The following is a 20,443-nucleotide window of genomic DNA, read 5'->3' on the forward strand; positions in this document are numbered from 1 at the left end:
TCTGGTGTGTTTTTGCCAGTCCTCTGGCTGGACTGATATCTTCAGTTTATCAACGTCTCAGTTCACTGCTGCTCCTGCATTCTCCTTCGCCTGCTGGCTCTATCATATCACTGTGGGGCATGATTCACAACTATCAGTCAGATCTTAAACTAATCACTGCAGGAGGTAAAGTCAATAACATTAGAAGAAAGGTAGCATGTGTTTTGTAATAGGGTGCTGAAATGACAAGCTGGTAGACTGTCTGTGTTTGAGAGAGAGTTGTGATAAGTTATATAAAGTTGGCTATCCTGGATTCCTTTTGCCCATGAAGGCAATTATTCTTCTGATCTTCTTAATTCACTGTAGGCCTACTGTAAGCCCTGCAACTTCCACCTGTTGAGCTACTGCAATAAAATGTAAACAACAACCCTATCACATAATAAAATGTCAATGAAATAATACCATATACTGTACAGGTACCGATCTCAGCCTACAACCAGCCATAGCAGTTGTGTTGTGATGCGTGTTCATACATAGGCCTGCCTTGGTTCCCATAGTTACCCAGTCACCTACTAGTGATGTCATTGAATTGAATGCAACATGCAAGTTGTAAGTTGATGTTGTCAAGACCAATAAAAAGCAGTTAACACTGAGTCAAGCCTGCAGTGATTAACGTGACAGCAGTTGTGTCCATTCAAATTCCTGACTCAATGAAAACCCAGACAATAAGGTTGTCTATAAACTTTTTTTTTGGATCAGTAACCAACGGAAACAGTGCCTTTAGGACTAAACTCACACTATCATTTACACTTCAAAAATAATAGTGCTATAGAACCCAATGTACTGTAAAAAATAGAATCAGAATAACAATTCTGTCTATTTGCCAAATAGTTTAATGTACAGTACAACAAGGAATATGACTTTGTAGATGGTGCACAGATGATTGCATATAAAATAGAAACATCAAAGAAAATAAGTGAAACACAATGAGAATATGAAAATATATTCACAATTCTATAGTAAGGCTAGAATGAAAGAACTATGCTCTATCTGGATTTTTTTCAGTTGGTGCTTCTCTTGAATGGTTATGTGTATGGCTACTGTGCTAAGCAAACACTTAAAGTAGGGAGGGTCTTTTCAGGTCAGTTCTCCATAATTCTGAGAGTAGGCCTCATTAGAGGGGTGTCCTCTGCTCTCACAATACTGTATGGAGGAACCTCTGGCCACAACACTTGCCATGTGACGCACACAGGCACGTAGTTACAGTAAAAAGTGGGGGTTCAAGAATATTTTGGGTATTTATTTATGTTTTACAAGATAACTACCCTAAGTGTTGACCTGGCAACTCTGGGAAAAGGCATCAGTGTGCGCAAATATTTGGGCTTAAATCACAGAAATATCCCCTCAGGGATCAATAACTGATATTTCCCTTACCTGTAACTCTTCTGTCTCTTTCTTTCATCTCCTCTCTCAGTCTGCACTGTCACCACATCATTCTACATGAAGGAAATCAACCCAGTCGAGGGCACTCCAAAACTAGGGGCTAGGGCTAAGGGGGGGTATTGGGATTGGGCATTAAAGGAGTAGTAAAGGGAAAATGCATGTTTAGCCCTGGTTTAAGGTTACTTATGATCATATACAATGATTCAGATCAAAACATAGACAAAACTAGCATTTTCGAGAAAGTTGATAATTGCTCTACCACCGTTTTGGTCATACAATGGATGTGGATGGGCATCTTGAAAAATCATTCAAAAACATGTTAAACTCGATTTCAAAGACAAGAAACTCACCTAGGTGTTAGTTGGCATTATGGCATATAATTTGCCATAAAGTAAGATTCTAGTTCATCTGGAAAGGCTTTTTAAAAATATTTAGCATCGAACTATTTAGTAGCAGTACATACATGTGTAAACTTCTTTAACTGATTCCGATCTTGCGCAATGCCTTGATCTCGCGGTAGGCGACGTCCGTGGATTCAAGCTAGCAGCAACAAGTTGGATTTGCTGCATTTGCTGTGCAACGTATTCCATTGTCCAGTTGTCAAATCTATTTGGCAATAAACTGTTCGAGAGCCAGCACACCTCAGTGTCCACTAATCAAAAACATTTTTCATATATCACCATCTCGGTGTGCCCAAATACGGTATTCGGATGAGTACAAATAATAGCTTTTTCCCGAATAGTAAATTCGTACGAATATTGTAAAAAATATTCGGGAGGGGGGAGAACAGTCAAATACTGTATCAGCGAGCGGTACGCGCACGTTCTGTCTGCTTGTTGACACGACGAGGGAGAGAGAGAGGGGCGCACGCGCTTGCCATCTCGCACTGCTGTCTGTCTAGACGTGTAACGCGGAGAGGGAGAGAAAGTTTGGAGCGCGCTAATAGTAGGAGAGGCACTAGGCAGGCAACGAACGTGAGCAGCACCGAGGGCTTTTGTCCCTAGTTAACTGGTTTATTGAGACAGTTATTGGATTTTGTTTTCTTGTCGTAGCTTACCCGCTGCAATAGCCTATGTGAACTGTAGCGTTTGTTTCAGTGGAGGACCGGTAGCTGTTAGCTCAGTGTAGTATATCTAGCTAACGCTAGCTATTTCAGCTACGCATGCTCAGCCTCTCACTAGCCTATAGGCCTACAATGTCCGGCGATTTTGAAATATGAAATAATTATGAAAGTATATTTTAACAACTGAAACACAACTGATCAAATGTTTGATCCATGCCGTTCAGTTATCAGCACAACCGAGTAGTCTAGTGTAGACCTATAGGCTATAATCAAAGTCCTTATCTCTGATATAACAATAATAAACTATTTAAACAGATTTTAAAAAAAGAAAAAGAATAATAATTCACTACAATACCCCACGGTTTAAGCACTGTTGAAACTTGAGTAGGCTATAGGCCTACAATTGGGCCTAGTCATTTTCCTCGGCGAATCTCCGTTTACTAGTCGATCCATTTTTACAATGATTAGGCTAGACGTATTTTTTTTATCTCAGTCGACGGCTGAATATTTATTTGACAGCCCTTATAAAGCCCCATGGAACATAGGCCTAATAAAATGAAAAAAACAGTGACCGCGGTAGATGCGGTCCGCGACAGTCCTAGCTTTAACAGTGTATTTTGACAAATAGGCCTACAGATGTGTATCCTGATCGCATCGTGTTCGCCTAGTCAACAGGATCAATTGTTCCTTGGCATGATTGAATAAGAATCTTTAATTCATCTTGGTAAGGATGGACTCGCTGACATTGAAACCCCTGTCTGGGAGATATCTGCTCTTCTAGTTTGCACTTTATGCGGTGTTTTGATTTCCCCTGTGGAATGCTCATGGATGTATTAATGCTCGAGCTCTCGCTGCCACTATGACGCCTAATTGACGTCATGTAAGACACGTCTATAAAAGTTTATTCCAGAGAGATTCATGTCATTCGGGATTCGTGATTAATAGCTAATGGTTGCATTCAGTTATTTATCGATGCCTATGTATACACCGTTCATCCAGCCACCGTTGTGCGGCGCTGCTTTGGCTGAGCTGGGGCCTGTTGGTGCTGGTCTGGGTACAGCCATCATCACCGGCCAGTACCTCTACCGACGTTACAGTGAGTAGTCAATACTTGCCCACTACTAGCCTATACTGATCCCTTGAGCTTACATTGAGCTGCAGGTGTTCATCTATAACACACGAGGGAGTAGCCTAGGCCTACTTTATTGTGGTGATTGGCACGGCTGTGCTGGGGCACGTGCACGACGCGAACCCAATGTAAGCTCAAGGGATAGATAGATAGTTAACTGTTTATTGCTTTTATACAACAGCACATTACCACACTCGATGGTAAAAATATGGGTTTGTAGTGTTCAATTGGCGCTAAACGCGTTGCTTTTAGTTTGTTTACCGTTGCTAGGCAACCACAACATGTTTATTTACATAGTGCCTGTGTGTGTGTGTGTGTGTGTGTGTGTGTGTGTGTGTGTGTGTGTGTGTGTGTGTGTGTGTGTGTGTGTGTACGTGTTCAGTTACCGGCAGTGGCCCACAGCATCAGGCCCCTTACCTCAGCGCTGTCCCACATGCTCCTCCCCCTCCCATCAGTCGCCAGCGGCTCACCGTTGACCAGCTCCTCTTCATTGAGGAACTGGGCAAAGGAGGCTTTGGCACGGTAAGCTAAGCACCACAACACTGTCCTCTCTCACTGCCAACACAAGCCACTCTCCAAGACTGGGGGCGGGTGTGGACCAACGGTGGTGCAGGGGCTTCTTAAACTTGATGAGCTCTGAATATAATACTAGGGAAGTGTATTGAATATAATACTAGGGAAGTGTATTGAATATAATACTAGGGAAGTGTATTGAATATAATACTAGGGAAGTGTATTGAATATAATAATAGGGAAGTGTATTCCAACATCTCCCTCCGGTCGTCAGGTCTACCTAGCTGAGCTGAAGCAGCAGAGAGGGACGCAATTTGCCGTGAAGGTTCTGGAGAAACGGGAGGTTCTCCAGAACAACAACTTAAAGTTGGTCATCATGGAGAGGTGGGTGTCGATCGGCGCTAGGAACAACCCCTTCCTCTCCCACCTGTACTCCAGCTTACAGGACAAGGTAAGATCTACCTCCTCACTTCTCAATTACTACTTCAGGAGGTCATTCCGGAGACTGGATGGGGGGTTAAGTACCTTGCTCAAGGGCACAACGGTAGCTTGGAAATGGCCTGGTCTTGAACCAGCAACCTTTGATTTTGCTGATCAGATGCCCTGACCACAGGGCTACCTATCACTCCATTCTCTCTCTCTCTCTCTCGGACAGTCCCAATGTCCACCCTTGCAGACTCACAGACTTAAGGGCGCGCTCCCGCGAAGTCCGCGAGGGCTTAGGGGTGTCCCAATGTCAAATCGGCAAGTGCATGAGGGCTCTCTGGCAGACATTTTGAGCCCTTTATGCCCCCTTACCGTAAGTCTGCACTTCTGCAGACTTCGCCTAAGGGAATTACCCACAGTTCATATCGTTGTGACGTGAAACACGGGGTTACCTGAAGAACAGCCAATAAACAAGCACGGACAGATCAACCAACCCTAATGTTCACGTTACAAAACAAAATATGTTTTCATATTTTCATCTGGACTTGCTTATCTGCACAAGTAGCCTTATAATTATTTTGGTTTCATTATTTTTAAGTATGGGTTATTAACCTCATGGGTTTGTATAATGTGATTTGTGTAAAAATATGTAGGCTATGGTTATAAATTACATCGATTTCTGTTGCTCTAAATCATGATTTCCCAGTTAAAAGCAGTATGACATTAATCACCCATGTCGGTGCAGTGTTCTTTGAGATTTCCAACATGAATATGGAAAGAGTTGTGAGGTGCAGGAATGTGTATACATAATATATTTTCGATTCATCACAAACAAGAATCACAGGCAGTAATGTAGTTCGCATATCACCACAAAATGAAATTATGAATTATTAAGTTGAACAGACATGTTTTGAGGGTAACACAGAGTTCGGATAATGTAAAGGGGATTTGACATGTAAAATTTGATAAAAAGCCCCACACCCACAATAGTAAGAAATATGTTTTCACGTCAATGTAATGTGATTCCTTCCACTCTACGCAAGTGCTGTCCCATTCCTTTTTATACCAATTCGAGCCCTTGCAGCCTCTCGCACTCAACCACTTTACCAGGTGACGTCAATAAGTCTGTGAGGGCTCAGGGCTTGAGGGTTTAGGGTGGACATTGGGACTGGGCCTCTCTCTCTCTCTCTCTCTCTCTCTCTCTCTCTCTCGCTCTCAATTCAATTCAATGAGCTTTATTGGCATGAAAGAACAAGGTTCATTATTGCCAAAGCAAAGATTTATACATAAATAATACATAAATAAAATTAACTCAAGAAAGAAGAAAGAAAAGTAAACAAATACATAATTAAATAATGGAAAGAAAAAGTATATATATATATCACACACACATACACAACGACGGCGATGACTGACTGACAGCTGTATGTGTGTCCAGGACCACCTGTACTTCGTGATGGAGTTTTTCAGCGGAGGATCACTGGATTCCCTGATACGGGACGGCCCCCTCGACCTCGCCAGATCCAGGTGAGCGCCAGAGCTACACCAGGTCATATACAGGCCCTTTTATAGGAAGATCCAGGTGAGCGCAAGAGCTACACCAGGTCATATACAGGCCCTTTTATAGGAAGATCCAGGTGAGTGCCAGAGCTACACAAGGTCATATACAGGCCCTTTTATAGGAAGATCCAGGTGAGTGCCAGAGCTACACCAGGTCATATACAGGCCCTTTTATAGGAGTTAATGCAGGGTGTCATAATGATAATAAACCACTAAAGCCATATCAACATACAACAGCCACGACTAAAACTGCCTCAAAGCGTCTGGGCTGTTGTGTGAACCTTAGTCTGACTCAACGGATGTAGGTTTTGGGGATAAGCCTTGTAGTTTGTTTATTACTGCCCAATCAGTGGCGCCAATTCATGTGGTCGGCCAATCAGTGGCGATGGGAGATTCCCACTCCCACATCCCCCACTCCCCTACACCTCCATCCACAGCGTTAATGAAGTGTGGAGATAGGTCTGGCTATATGAGAATAATTATGAACCTTAATATGCTGCAAACTTCCCTCCATGTCCCTCAGGTTCTACTCAGCTGAAATTGTCATCGGCCTCCAGTTTTTGCACGCAAACGGAGTCGTGCACAGAGACCTGAAGCCGGACAATGTCATGCTCGACCGGGACGGCCACATTAAAATCATCGACTTCGGGCTGTCTAAGTGCATGGGTGACGGCAAGCTGACCACATCCCACTGTGGGACATTGCCGTACATGTCCCCAGAGGTGAGTGTGTGGGTAGGCACCAGACCTGGGTCAAAATATCATTTTTGTTGTGCTCTCTCTCTCTCTCTTTCTCTCTCTTCACTCTCCTGTTCTCTGTTTGTCCTCAGGTCCTTATAAGCGGTCCGTATTCGTACTCCGCTGACTGGTGGGCCTTTGGGATCCTAGTGCACGAGCTGCTGACCGGCCAGAGGCCCTACTATGGTGATGATGTCAACACGTTGATGAACACCATCAAAACCATGGACTACCGATGCTCCATCACTGAGGAGGCCAATGACCTGCTGGACAAGGTCTGTTAAGCACACACACACACACACACACACACACACAATATATATATATATATATGAATGAAATTCATAATTCAGCAACATCTCCTATCTCCCCCACAGCTGTTGGATCTCGACCCCAGGTGTAGGTTGGGAGAGGTTGGTAACATCAGGGACCACCCATTCTATGACACCATCAGCTGGTCCGCTCTGGAGAAGAGAGCGATGGACCCCCCCGAAGTGGTACGACCCGGTTCTCCGGCTTCATGATTGGTCTATTAAGTCTGTTGATCAACTGACTCTTCTTATTTACTGATATTAGATTTGTATTTAAGGGCATAGTATGCTTACTATGCTATTTTGGACATTAAGCCTTAATTGTGGTCTGTCCCTGTCCACTTCCATTGTAAAGACATTTGAGTCGGAAGGAAATCTCTACAGTATCTAGCTCAGTGAAATGATGGTCTCATGTGTCAGGTTTATGTTAGACAGACTCTAAATGTCCAAAATAGCATACTTATCCTTTAAGGTACAAATGACTGTTGATTTGAGAGCCTCAGTAATGTATCAGTTCTTAGACGGTCAGCAGGATGTGGACTGCATATTAAATGCAGCAACATTAGTGTGATAATCGTCTTTCTTCCACAACAAGTGGGGACAAGTAGGGACTCTACTATGAAGCCTGTTCCAGTCATATCAGAACACAGAACATTTTAGAGAAAGGAGAACGCATATTACTGGGACCATAGTCCTTATTTCCAGAACATTCTAGAGAGAGAACACATATTACTGGGACCATAGTGCTTAATTCTCCATGCAACTAGTTGCTTGTTGCTGACAGCCCTTTTCTGTCAATCATCAGGAGCAAGTCTGCAGCGAGTCTGACCTGGAAGACTCTGAGAGCTCTGAGGACTCTGTAGATCAGGAGCAGTTTGCAGGGTTCTCGTACATCGACCACAAAATGGAGGACCTCATGAAAGAGTCATGTCCAGCGGTCGAGCCTGATGTTGAACAGTCAAAGAGTGGTGAGTGGAGAAATAACTGACCGTAGAATGTGTTCGGTCAGAATCGAGTATTTCAGAGCGCCATGTAATGAAACTCTCTAAATGCTGGATATTTTTCTCTCTCTCTCTCTCTCCCTCCCTCCCTCTCTCTCTCCCCTTCACACCCTCACAGAGACCGGCATGTCACCATGGCTGTGGATTGGCACTGCTGCCCTCGCCACAGGGGCTCTGTTTGGGTGGCTAACATGAGACACACACACACACACACACTCACACACACACAGCCCAAGGGACGACCACAACAATCGCGCATTTTATGAGAAAGGTTTTTGTGTTTCTTGGCATCATTCACTTCAGAGCTGTGATTGGATGGGTGGTTCTTCAACACTGATCTCTCCAGCAGTAACTGACCCACGTCTGACCTCACTGACCTGCATAGGAGTTCACTGAAAGCACCACTCAATTCTGGGAAAGACCTCCACGTTTCCCAGGCAGTCTTCTTTCAGTCTGGGAGAGTCACACACTGTGTTTGGACATAGGGCCTCATTTACCACTCACCCATGACGTTGTTGGTTGATTGAGGTGATTTTCAGCTGCTTCATTTCTGCCCCTCGTTTGGGCGTTCACGTCATGATAATGCTGCCCAATGTCATGATAATGCTGCCCAATGTAATGGTACCATCTTCCTGTCTGTCTATCTATCTGTCTATCTCAAAGTCAAAGTCAGGGATATTTGTCCTATACAGTAGAAACTCAGAGATCTGAACCCATCTGGGGTCATTCGGATTACTGAAATGTTCATAACTCTGAAAGTGACGTCAAAATACACCAATTTTACAAAATAGAATATTTATTTCATTTACACCCAGACTAAATCAATTAATGTCCTCTATAACAACCAGAGTGGCATTGAAATTGCAATTAAATAACCAGCTATACTTGTATTTTGTACTAGCCATTTTGTCACATTAAAGATAGATAGGCAGACAGACAGATAGACAGACAGACAGACAGACAGACAGATAGATAGATAGATAGATAGATAGATAGATAGATAGATAGATAGATAGATAGATAGATAGATAGATAGACAGACAAACAGACAAACAGACAAACAAACAAAAAAGTTTTCAATTGCGGACTGGGGCTTTAAGTGAGTTTGGTAGCGGATGCTTGATGGTACCATTACATTGGGCAGCATTATCATGACGTGAACGCCCAAACGAGGGGCAGAAATGAAGCAGCTGAAAATCACCTCAATCAACCAACAACGTCATGGGTGAGTGGTAAATGAGGCCCTATGTCCAAACACAGTGTGTGACTCTCCCAGACTGAAAGAAGACTGCCTGGGAAACGTGGAGGTCTTTCCCAGAGGTGAGTGGTGCTTTCAGTGAACTCCTATGCAGGTCAGTGTGGTCAGACGTGGGTCAGTTACTGCTGGAGAGATCAGTGTTGAAGAACCAACCAACCAATCACAGCTCTGAAGTGAATGATGCCAAGAAACACAAACTTTTCTCATAAAATGCGCGATTGTTGTGGTTGTCCCTTAAACACACACTTACACACACACACACACACACACACACACACACACACACACACACACCATAAAGACACTCTTTACCCGCCCCCCCGCCATGAAGCCACTATGTGAAGATGCTGTTCGTTGACTACAGTTCAGCGTTCCACATCATAGTCCCCCTCAGACTCCACCAAACTCTGGGACTCAACCCCGACCTGCGCAGCTGGATCCTGGACTTCACCTCTGACCCTCAACACCGGAGCCACCAGTGTTGCATCCTGAGCCCTCTCCTCTCCTCCCTCCGCTTCCACCCATGACTGCTCAGCCACGCACAACTCCACTATTGATTAAGTTTGCTGATGACACGATAGTGTCACAATGGTAATAGGCCTGATTATGGACAACGTTGAGGCGGCCTATAGGAGTGAAGTCAAGGAGCTGATCGTGTCTACAGGAAGAGAGGAGAGAGGCTGGACCCCATCATCATCAGTGGATCCACAGTAAAGAGAGTCAGCAACTACAAGTTCCTAGTGTTCCTCAAAGTGATCTTTCCAACGCTCAACGACCTCCTCAGTTGAGGTCAGCAGTGTCCCATCTTTGCTGTACACAGCTTGAATGGTCCCCCGCTTTCCCTTCCTGAGGTGTCAGATGGTCTTCCAGAAACACCTTGGTGCCGACCAAAAGTCCTTCTCCATGGTTTCTCCTAACTCCTCCCACACCCGCTGCTTTCCCTTGGTCATGGCCGAGGCCGCAGCCCTCCGGGCCCGTCGATATGGTGTGACTGCTTCTCCCGGGCTAACATGTCCCGGAAGGCCTCCTTCTTCAGTCGGACAGCTTCCCTGACCATCGGTGTCCATCACGGTGTCCAAGGGTTACCGCCCCTCGAGGTACCTTTGGCCCTCAGGCCACAGCTCACAGCCGCAGCTTCAGAAATGGAGGCTTTGAACACCAACCACTCGTGTTCGATGTCCCCAACCTCCACAGGGATGCCCGAGAAGCTCTGCCGGAGGTGGCAGTTGAATTCTCTCCGGGCTGGCTCTTCCTCCAGACGTTCCCAGTTCACTTCACTACACACTTGGGTTTTCCAGGTCAGATCAGATGATACGATCATCGACCTTCGGCCTAAGGTGTTCTGTTCAAGTGTACTTGTGGGCATCCTTGTGTTCATCAGCATGCTGATGAAGGCTTAAGGCTGAAACGTTCATTCCTGCCCATTAAAGTTTTGAAGACCATTGTCTATCTCATGAGTGCCGGTGCTTTCCTTCATTTATTATAGCACTTGACCTCGTACCCGTGACTGCTCCAGATTAATTTGGAGTTGTGCGCATTCGTATGCTTTTTTGCATCCTTGTGTTCGAACATGGTGCTTGGACAAACCGTGACTAGCACAGAAGTTCAACAACAAAACACCACTCGGGTTCAGATTGCGGTGGCCATGCCTCCCAATCATGCCCCTCCAAGTGTCTCCATCATTGCCCATTTGTGCATTGAAGTCCCCCAATAGGACTAGGGATGGGTCTCATGAATTATTATAAATACTGATACCATTATTGAGACTGCTTATCGATCCCACTATCGATACCCTACTTTTCTACTATTTGATGGATGGCTTTATAAATAAACTTAATGAGTATAACTCATCACTATGCCCTCAAAATGTTCTTCTATCAGAAAGAAGGCAAACCTATGCCATGGTTTGACAAACCTCAGTCAAACCTAAGGCAAACCTATGCCAACCGATTGCTAGGCTACTAATGCCATCCATTGGTTGTGATGAGCACTGCAGCTTGCTAACGTTAACCAGCTAGATAGTGCTATAACATTGTACATGCAAGTTCTATGCTATACACTATTAGGCTATTTTACATTTACGACATTGACAGTCCTTTAATCTAGATATCTTCTTTGCAAGCTAGATTCCCTCTGTCATCCGCTTGCTAAAGGCTACAAAAACATCTTAGTATAACTTAGACTACAGTGGGTCATTCATTCATTCACTAGTTGTGCCTAGTAACGTAACGTCACTGCGCCCAGCTAGCAAGCTAACGGTAGCTAACTTGAGGTATACTGTAGCTGGCTAGCTGCAGTACGCTAGTCTAATGAATGAACCACTGTAAGTTATAGCTTTAGCAAGCCGATGACAGAGAGAATCAAGCTAGCAAATAAGACATCTAGCACTAGATTTAAGTACTGTAAATGTCAACGAACGGGAATTATTGAGGTGCACACAGCATGCATACCTGGGGTGGTAGAACAGGACAAGGGAGTTGGTGTGTCTTTGAGTCTATCAAATGTAGTGCAAGTCCCAATTCTAATCTGATGGGCACCATTTAAGTGCTTTAGCGTAGACATTGTATTTCCCCCCTTGCAAGAAAATATCTTAGAATACAGGTTGCATTTCGCCTCCTCCTTTTCTTTCACTTTTGTGAAATGTAACCACGCCGATCGCTTTGTGCGCTCAGCCATTCTCTCTGCCAAAATGAGAAATAAAGCGGTGCGGGAGGCCATTGTATCTTTTTTTATTTAAACCGCGGATGGATTGAAATGACGTGACCCGTCTCACAAGATTTAAAATTGACATTAAGTTATCATAGGATGTGCTAGTCTTGATAGCAGAATCGATAAGCTCGGGTCTGCCTTTTTGAGTTTCTCAAAATCCTCCCCCAACACGCCTAAGGCGTAGGGAGGCGACCCTCTCGTCCACTGGGGTGAACTCCAGCACAGAGGCGCTCAGCTGGGGGCTAGCTAGTATAGCCACACCTGCCTTACGCCTCATTCCGTGAGCAACTCCGGAGAAGAATAGGGTCCAACCCCTATCCAGGAGTTTGGTTCCGGCACCAGTGCTGTGCGTGGAGGTTAGCCCCACCAGGTGTTATTGGTATCGCTCCACCTCCCTCTCAAGCTCTGGCTCCTTCCCCCCCAATGAGGTCACGTTCCATGTCCCCAGAGCCAGCCTTTGCCGCCCGGGTCCGGTCCGTCGGTGCCCTCCGCCTTCACCGCCACCTAGTTGGCAGCGCACCCGACCCCGACAGTCCCTCCCGTGGGTGGTGGGTCCACGGAATGGATGAGAAGGAGATGGTGTTCCCACGTTGCTCTTTCAGGCTGAGCCCGACCGGGCTCCATGGAAAGCCTGGCCACCAGGCGCTCTGTCCGTGCCTGGCTCCAGACAGGGGCCCCGGGCTTCCACCGGGCTGGGTCACTCTCTCTCTCTCTGTTCTTCTGCCATCGAGGTTTGTTTCCTGTAACCCCAGGTAGGGGGGCTAAGAGGGTACTACCACTTGCCAAAGGTGGACTAGTGGAGGGAAGGAGGTGTCTTACTTCTCCATTCTAGTTTGCACTGAAACTAGCCACTGCCACATTAGACAAATATATTCCAGGAGCTTGCTCCAGGTTGCCTGTTTCAATATCTGTGTGGTTTGTATGGCTCTATGTGCTACTAACCCTGTTCTGCCTTCCCTCTCCCTAGTGCCTCTCTCTCTCCCTCCTATCTTCTAACCAGGTCCAGTGGATGCCCCACTGTCACCAGCAGACCTCCCGGAGTCCAATAGACACCCCCGTGTCTGCTGTGGATGTCGTAGCATGTCCATAGGATGCCCTCTCTCCTATGATGCTTTTTTAGCCACTCTTACTCTGAAAATGTAATTTAATGTAATGTATTACTTTATAAATGTTCTTAGCCGGTAGACAAACTACTCCTGGAGCTTGCTCGATCGCCTTGTTGAGAGGGGTCAGGGAAGAATTTTTACAGCTCACTTATCTGGCTCCCGGGTGATTACTGTTTTTTTGCTTCCCTCTGGAATATGTAGAGAGTGGGTTGTATGCCCACCTCCCTTGTTCTCTGTAAAGCGCATTGTGTTGCCTCTGGGTATGAAATGCGCTATACAAACAAAGCTTTGATTGATTGATTGAACGGTGTGCGTTGTCATATCTTTTTGTTAAAAACAATTGTTAGGCATATGGATTCAGTGATTGTGGTGATGATGAAGATGAATTATAAATATAGCTGCAAGCAGCAATGTGGGGGCCAAGCAGGACGCGTGACCAGCGCATCAAATACAACAAGCGAAACATGCCATAGCCGCATTCGAATCCCTACCGCAGTTTTGAAAATCGGGCATACGGTTCAGAATAAATGCACTTCCAACTTTGACAGGTTGGTGGCGCTAGAGTGTTTGAGGTGTCGACATAGACTAGGTGACGGGGGTCACGGGACTGTCCCCGATGACTGTGCCTAATGTGGCTTTGATACATCAACAATTTGCTGAGATATGACCACACTTCCTGTTTGGCGGCTTGGACGCCAAATTTGGCTGTAGCGGGAGAACGCTTTCGAGAATTGAAAATCCCTGGATAATTTTTGTGGACATTGGTCTAGAGAATGTTTATACCGAGTTTCGTGCAGATTGGTCGAAAGTCCTAGGAGGAGATACATTTTAAGTGTTTTTCACAAAATCCAAAACCATAATCGGAAAATTATGTCATAGGGTGCGTTGAACTCGGCTTGAGCCAAGGAATCCAACGGTACCTCGTTTTTGAAAATCGGGCTGACGAGTCAAAAGTTATGTGCCTAAACGCACCTCCAACTTTGACAGGTTGGTGGCGCTAGAGAGTGCGAGGTGTGGACATGAGACTTGGTGAGGGCGGTCACGGCACTGTCCCGAATGAGTGTGCCAATTTTCACAACTTTATACCATACGGTTCTATGGGCTGCCATAGACTCCCATGGCAGAAGAATAAATAAAGAATAAATAATAAGAAATGGTACAAACACAATGGTGGCCTTCGCAGCTTCGCTGCTTGGCCCCCAATAACTCATGCCTTATTTTTTTCAACAGCTGCCTACTACTTTTGGAGTAGGCTACATTGTCTATGTTTGGATTGATGTGAAGTAATTTATCTATAGCCTATTCATAGGCTATTTATTTACAGTAAATCCACAGTCAAGCCATGTTGTTGGTGTTACAGATCTATTCTGGTTAATAGGCCTAGACTCTGCTGAGCTCAGTAATTAAATACAGGTAGGTGGGACTATCTGAATTGCGGTGGCTGTAATTAGGCTCTTACACGCCTCTTCAAATTTGTTTCATGATTGGCATTTGTGATTAGGCCAGTGAATGCATTTCTTGACTAACCCAGACCACAAAACAAGTATCATTTCAGTTTGTCAAGTCAAATGTATTCCTAGAGCACATTTAAAAACAACTGCCTTTTACCAAAGTGCTGTAGGCTACAAAGCGCATTAGAATCAGTTAAGTCAGATATTCACAAACGGGGAACATAGGACCCTTTTTTGGGAGGAACATAGAACCTGCAGAACATAGGACACTTTTTCGGGGGGACATAGGGATAACCCCGTCCGATCTGACCTGAGGACATACTTTGTTACCTCTCACTGCCCGATACAGCTGGGCCAGCTGTTTTACATCAGGCCTATTCTGCATAATGTACAGTACTGTCTTTGTCTTATGTTTGTATGGATACACTAGGCACTTTTATGTACTAACACTATCTGTATACTACAGAAGAGCATCAGGGCCAACAGCGGAGTTTTTTTTTTTAAGCTTCTGAGTTAATGTCAGAAATTCTGACTATTTTCTCATAAGTTATTTCTGACTTTTTTCTCAGAAATTCTGACTTTAAAGTCAGAAATTCTGACTTTAAAGTCAGAAATTCTGACTTTAAACTCAGAAGCTTAAAAAAATAATAAACTCAGTTGTTGGCACTAATGCTCTTCCATAGTATACTGTATGTGAATGCTTGTTTTTTTCTTTTACAGCTGCAGCAATGCTGAAAGCCCAAGCCAAATTTTGCTTTTGTGGAGCATTAAAGTTGATCTTGAATCTCTTGAATCTTGAACTGTACATCCTGGGGAACACCCTGTTTTGCAAAACAAAACAAGAAGGAAAACTGTAGTAAATATGCAAATCTCTGATCTCCTGCATCAGATCTCAGATCTCCTTTGGATGAGAGAAAGGGGAAAGTATACTGTATTGAAAGTAAAGTACCAGGCAGTAATGTCTTCCCTTGTGGATTCAGGCCCCATTTAAGCTCATGATATGGACTTCATTAAGATGACAGATACAGTATGCAGACTCTCTAAGCACCATGGGATACAGGTACATAGTTTGAGAATAGGGAGGGATAAAAATCCCATTGAGATCTGAAAATTACTCATCCCCCTTCCCCTCGAAGACTACAGAGAGATGTGAGGCCCAGTCTTGGTCGAAACCTTTATCTCTCTCAATTTTATGTGCTCTATTGGCATGATTAAAATCAAAGAGTGCTATCAAAGCAATTCACAGCAAATATACTATACTATAATTATAAATACAGACATGACAGAGAATACATACAAGTCAAAACAAATCAGTAATACAAGTAATAACTGGTACACAGGTATAGACACAAGGGGTGGAAAAGCCTTTGTCTCAGGTCACAGTATACAGGTAATAGAAAATATACATAATACAAGGTCAACAGGTACACAGAATTTAAAAAAATGTGCAAAACCTAATGCTAAAGGGTACACAGGTATTACACAAACTAGGGGATGGTGGAATAATGTTAAATCAGAGCCAATAACATAATATATGCAATAACATAAGTTATGAGAAATGTATTTATTAAGATAAACCCCTTGAGATTAACCATCTAGTTTCCGAGGGGGCCCTTTATGTCATATATGACAAATACTACATAACAACAGAAGTGTAAAAGTAAATAAACGGATAATAGTACAATCTTCAATACAACAACGTACATACGGACAGTAGACAATAACAACACAAAAACAAAACATACAAACATCAATTAATGAAAAACATTACAACCATTAGGCAGCCAAGTATCAGATAAACAGTGGATCTTAAATACATGTAGATATAAAGATGAGATACCAGAAGTATGAATGGGTAACAGCTTCAATGATGACGAGCATTGAGTCTCAAAGTAAGAGGACAGGGCATGCTTAAAGGATGATGCTCGTTTTTGACAACCTGGACCTTATTTACGACATATTATAAGACGTTTGACTAACCGAGATCACTTTGGTGTAATTCGGAGGCATGTAGAAGAAATTAAAAATCCAGCGCGAGCCAGTATATGCATGTAATGGCGGTGGTGGGGGCACCGAGAATGCAGTTTCAAAAAATCTATTTTCTGCCGCGAAACGGTTGTTTTCATCACATGCCTCTGTAATATGATCTTTAGAAACATCTTTAGACACGAAATAGCTTCCTCACCTGCATGCTGGAGCAAGTGGGGAAGCTATTTCGTTTCGAAAGACGTTTCTAAAGGTCATATTACAGAGGCATGTGAACAACCACAACAGGCCTACGCTCTATGTAAGCACAACTAGCGATTCATAAAGACAGATTGATGAAAACAACCGTTTCGCGGCAGAAAATAGATTTTTTAGAAGCTGCATTCTCAGTGCCCCGTCCGCCGCCATTACATGGATATACTTGGCTCGCGCTGGATTTAAAATTTCTTCTCGTCGTATAATATGCCGTAAATAAGGTCCAGGTTGTCAAAAACGAGCATTGTCCTTTAACTTCTCAAAATCTCAAATCTTTCGAAAGAATTGTACTATAGCCCATAGCATTAGCTACAGTAAGCACATAGTTAAGGATCCAAGCCACTCTGTGGGCGATTCTTAATAGCCATTACCCCAGGCTGTACAGCTTTTGAATTATCACAAATATATGTATATACTAATAACTAATATTTCTATGTATAATCACGATTTAAATATTAATTGTAATATTTGATTGATCTTTGATATGTATTTTGTTTTATTGTACTACTTTTCTTTTCACTCTTGAGCTCATACAGTATGACAACGAATTCCAACATATATACAGTATCTTGATATCTTGAAGGGCAAATAAATAAACTCAAACTTGATAGGTTACTAATGGTTCTGTATACAGTAGCACTCATTTATACCTCAGCAAGTGCACAGGGTCTTTTCTGGTCAATTCTTCCATAATGATGAGTTGGCGTTGTAGAGGAAGGTAAACCCAACTACATATAGAAGCATGAATTGATATAGTTTAGATTGACATTAAAAACATATGCACACACACTCTGTACACTGTACCGCACACACACACACATTTCCCTGCATGCAAATTAAACACACAGCCAGCCAGCCACACACAGATACGATATGCAACAGGTGATTAATGTGGCCTGTTGTGACTGGAGGGTTGGTCAGTAGAGAGGTGTACCTTCAGGAATAATAAAGATATAAATGTCATTGTTACCTTCACTCCTCGTCAGTCTCTCACCCTGACATGGCATCAACCAACCGATGGACACTGAACAAGGTTGGTGTTTGTTTTTCTGTTTGCTTATTTGATGTGTTTTCTAGTTCATGGCCAAAGGCCTGGTAGTATAGACTGTTGGGGATGTACAGTAGTATAGACTATATTGCATAGTTTATATACACATTGTTACAGTATACAGTATATATTACATAATGATGTATAGTTTATAGTCTGTAGTTCATATTGGGGATGAAGTATAAACTATATTGCCTAGTTTATATAGACATATTATGTTTTATATTAATATAATATATATTAACAGCTATATTACTGTATGTATGGTTTATATAGATTATATTCTGTAGTTAATACACATCTCTGGCCATGGCTCATCCTGAGGACCAGTGGTGCTACCCAACCTCCAACCTGTCCTGCCCCAGATCGGTGTTCAGTGCTGGGGCAAAGGTGGGGCTCTACCTGGTGTTCGTGATGGGAATGCTGGTCACCATCCTGGGCAACGCTGTGGTGATCGTCTCCATTGCCCACTTCAAGCAGCTCCACAATCCCACCAACATGCTGGTGATGTCCCTGGCCCTGGCAGACCTGTTAGTAGGGGTGATCGTGATGCCGGTAAGCACTGTGAGGGTGGTCTGGGGCTGCTGGTATTATGGCGATGACGCGTGCTTCCGATACTACAGTTTATCCTTTTACCTCACCTCCGTCTCCATCTTCCACCTGGTCTCCATTGCCATCGACCGCCACGAGGCCATCTGCCACCCTCTCCGCTATGCCGCTCGCATCACCATGCCCGTGGCCTGGCTCATGATCACCGCCAGCTGGGCGATCGCAGCCCTGTACTGCTACAGCCTGGTGTACTCTAAGGCTTACTTGGCAGGGCTGGAGGATTTGCTGGCATCCATCTACTGCCTGGGCAGTTGCACCTATCTGTTTAACTCTCTCTGGGGGACCCTGGACCCACTCATAGGCTTCTTCTTCCCTATCTCTGTCATAGTAGGCTTGTACAGCAAGGTCTTCCAGGTGGCCCGCCAGCACTCCAGGAGGATAGCGAACACCAGCTATGAAGGAGGAAGGGGGGCAGGAGAGGCTAACGAGGGAGGTGGGAGAAGCACCGTGTCAAAGCGCTCAGAGCTCAAGGCAGCGAGGACGCTGGGAATTGTAGTGAGTGTGTTCATATTGTGCTGGATGCCTTTCTTTGTTAACTCCGTTGTAGATCCTCACATAGGCTACAGCACACCTGGGATACTGTTTGAGGTATTTGGTTGGTTGGCCTACTTGAACTCCACATTAAACCCCATTATTTACGCTCTGTTCTACCCCTGGTTTAGAAAATGTGTTAATCTCATTGTCACCTTTAAGATATTCGGCAGACACTCTTCGGACATGAATGTGTTTGTCAGTTGATCTGGTGTGTTTTTGCCAGTCCTCTGGCTGGACTGATATCTTCAGTTTATCAACGTCTCAGTTCACTGCTGCTCCTGCATTCTCCTTCGCCTGCTGGCTCTATCATATCACTGTGGGGCATGATTCACAACTATCAGTCAGATCTTAAACTAATCACTGCAGGAGGTAAAGTCAATAACATTAGAAGAAAGGTAGCATGTGTTTTGTAATAGGGTGCTGAAATGACAAGCTGGTAGACTGTCTGTGTTTGAGAGAGAGTTGTGATAAGTTATATAAAGTTGGCTATCCTGGATTCCTTTTGCCCATGAAGGCAATTATTCTTCTGATCTTCTTAATTCACTGTAGGCCTACTGTAAGCCCTGCAACTTCCACCTGTTGAGCTACTGCAATAAAATGTAAACAACAACCCTATCACATAATAAAATGTCAATGAAATAATACCATATACTGTACAGGTACCGATCTCAGCCTACAACCAGCCATAGCAGTTGTGTTGTGATGCGTGTTCATACATAGGCCTGCCTTGGTTCCCATAGTTACCCAGTCACCTACTAGTGATGTCATTGAATTGAATGCAACATGCAAGTTGTAAGTTGATGTTGTCAAGACCAATAAAAAGCAGTTAACACTGAGTCAAGCCTGCAGTGATTAACGTGACAGCAGTTGTGTCCATTCAAATTCCTGACTCAATGAAAACCCAGACAATAAGGTTGTCTATAAACTTTTTTTTTGGATCAGTAACCAACGGAAACAGTGCCTTTAGGACTAAACTCACACTATCATTTACACTTCAAAAATAATAGTGCTATAGAACCCAATGTACTGTAAAAAATAGAATCAGAATAACAATTCTGTCTATTTGCCAAATAGTTTAATGTACAGTACAACAAGGAATATGACTTTGTAGATGGTGCACAGATGATTGCATATAAAATAGAAACATCAAAGAAAATAAGTGAAACACAATGAGAATATGAAAATATATTCACAATTCTATAGTAAGGCTAGAATGAAAGAACTATGCTCTATCTGGATTTTTTTCAGTTGGTGCTTCTCTTGAATGGTTATGTGTATGGCTACTGTGCTAAGCAAACACTTAAAGTAGGGAGGGTCTTTTCAGG

At 43.8% G+C, this 20,443-nt stretch overlaps 1 protein-coding gene across 1 annotated transcript; it reads left to right on the forward strand.

Moving 5' to 3' along the window:
- Positions 1-18,284: 18,284 nt before the first annotated feature.
- Positions 18,285-19,322, forward strand: LOC311321960 (trace amine-associated receptor 13c-like; the record flags this gene model as incomplete). Its single annotated transcript, XM_084453973.1, has 1 exon — positions 18,285-19,322. One exon carries the CDS (start codon positions 18,285-18,287, stop codon positions 19,320-19,322), a length of 1,038 nt encoding a protein of 345 aa, XP_084310099.1.
- Positions 19,323-20,443: the final 1,121 nt, after the last annotated feature.

Source organism: Borostomias antarcticus, assembly GCF_949987555.1.
Source record: "Borostomias antarcticus genome assembly, chromosome: 19".
Taxonomy (NCBI): domain Eukaryota; kingdom Metazoa; phylum Chordata; class Actinopteri; order Stomiiformes; family Stomiidae; genus Borostomias; species Borostomias antarcticus.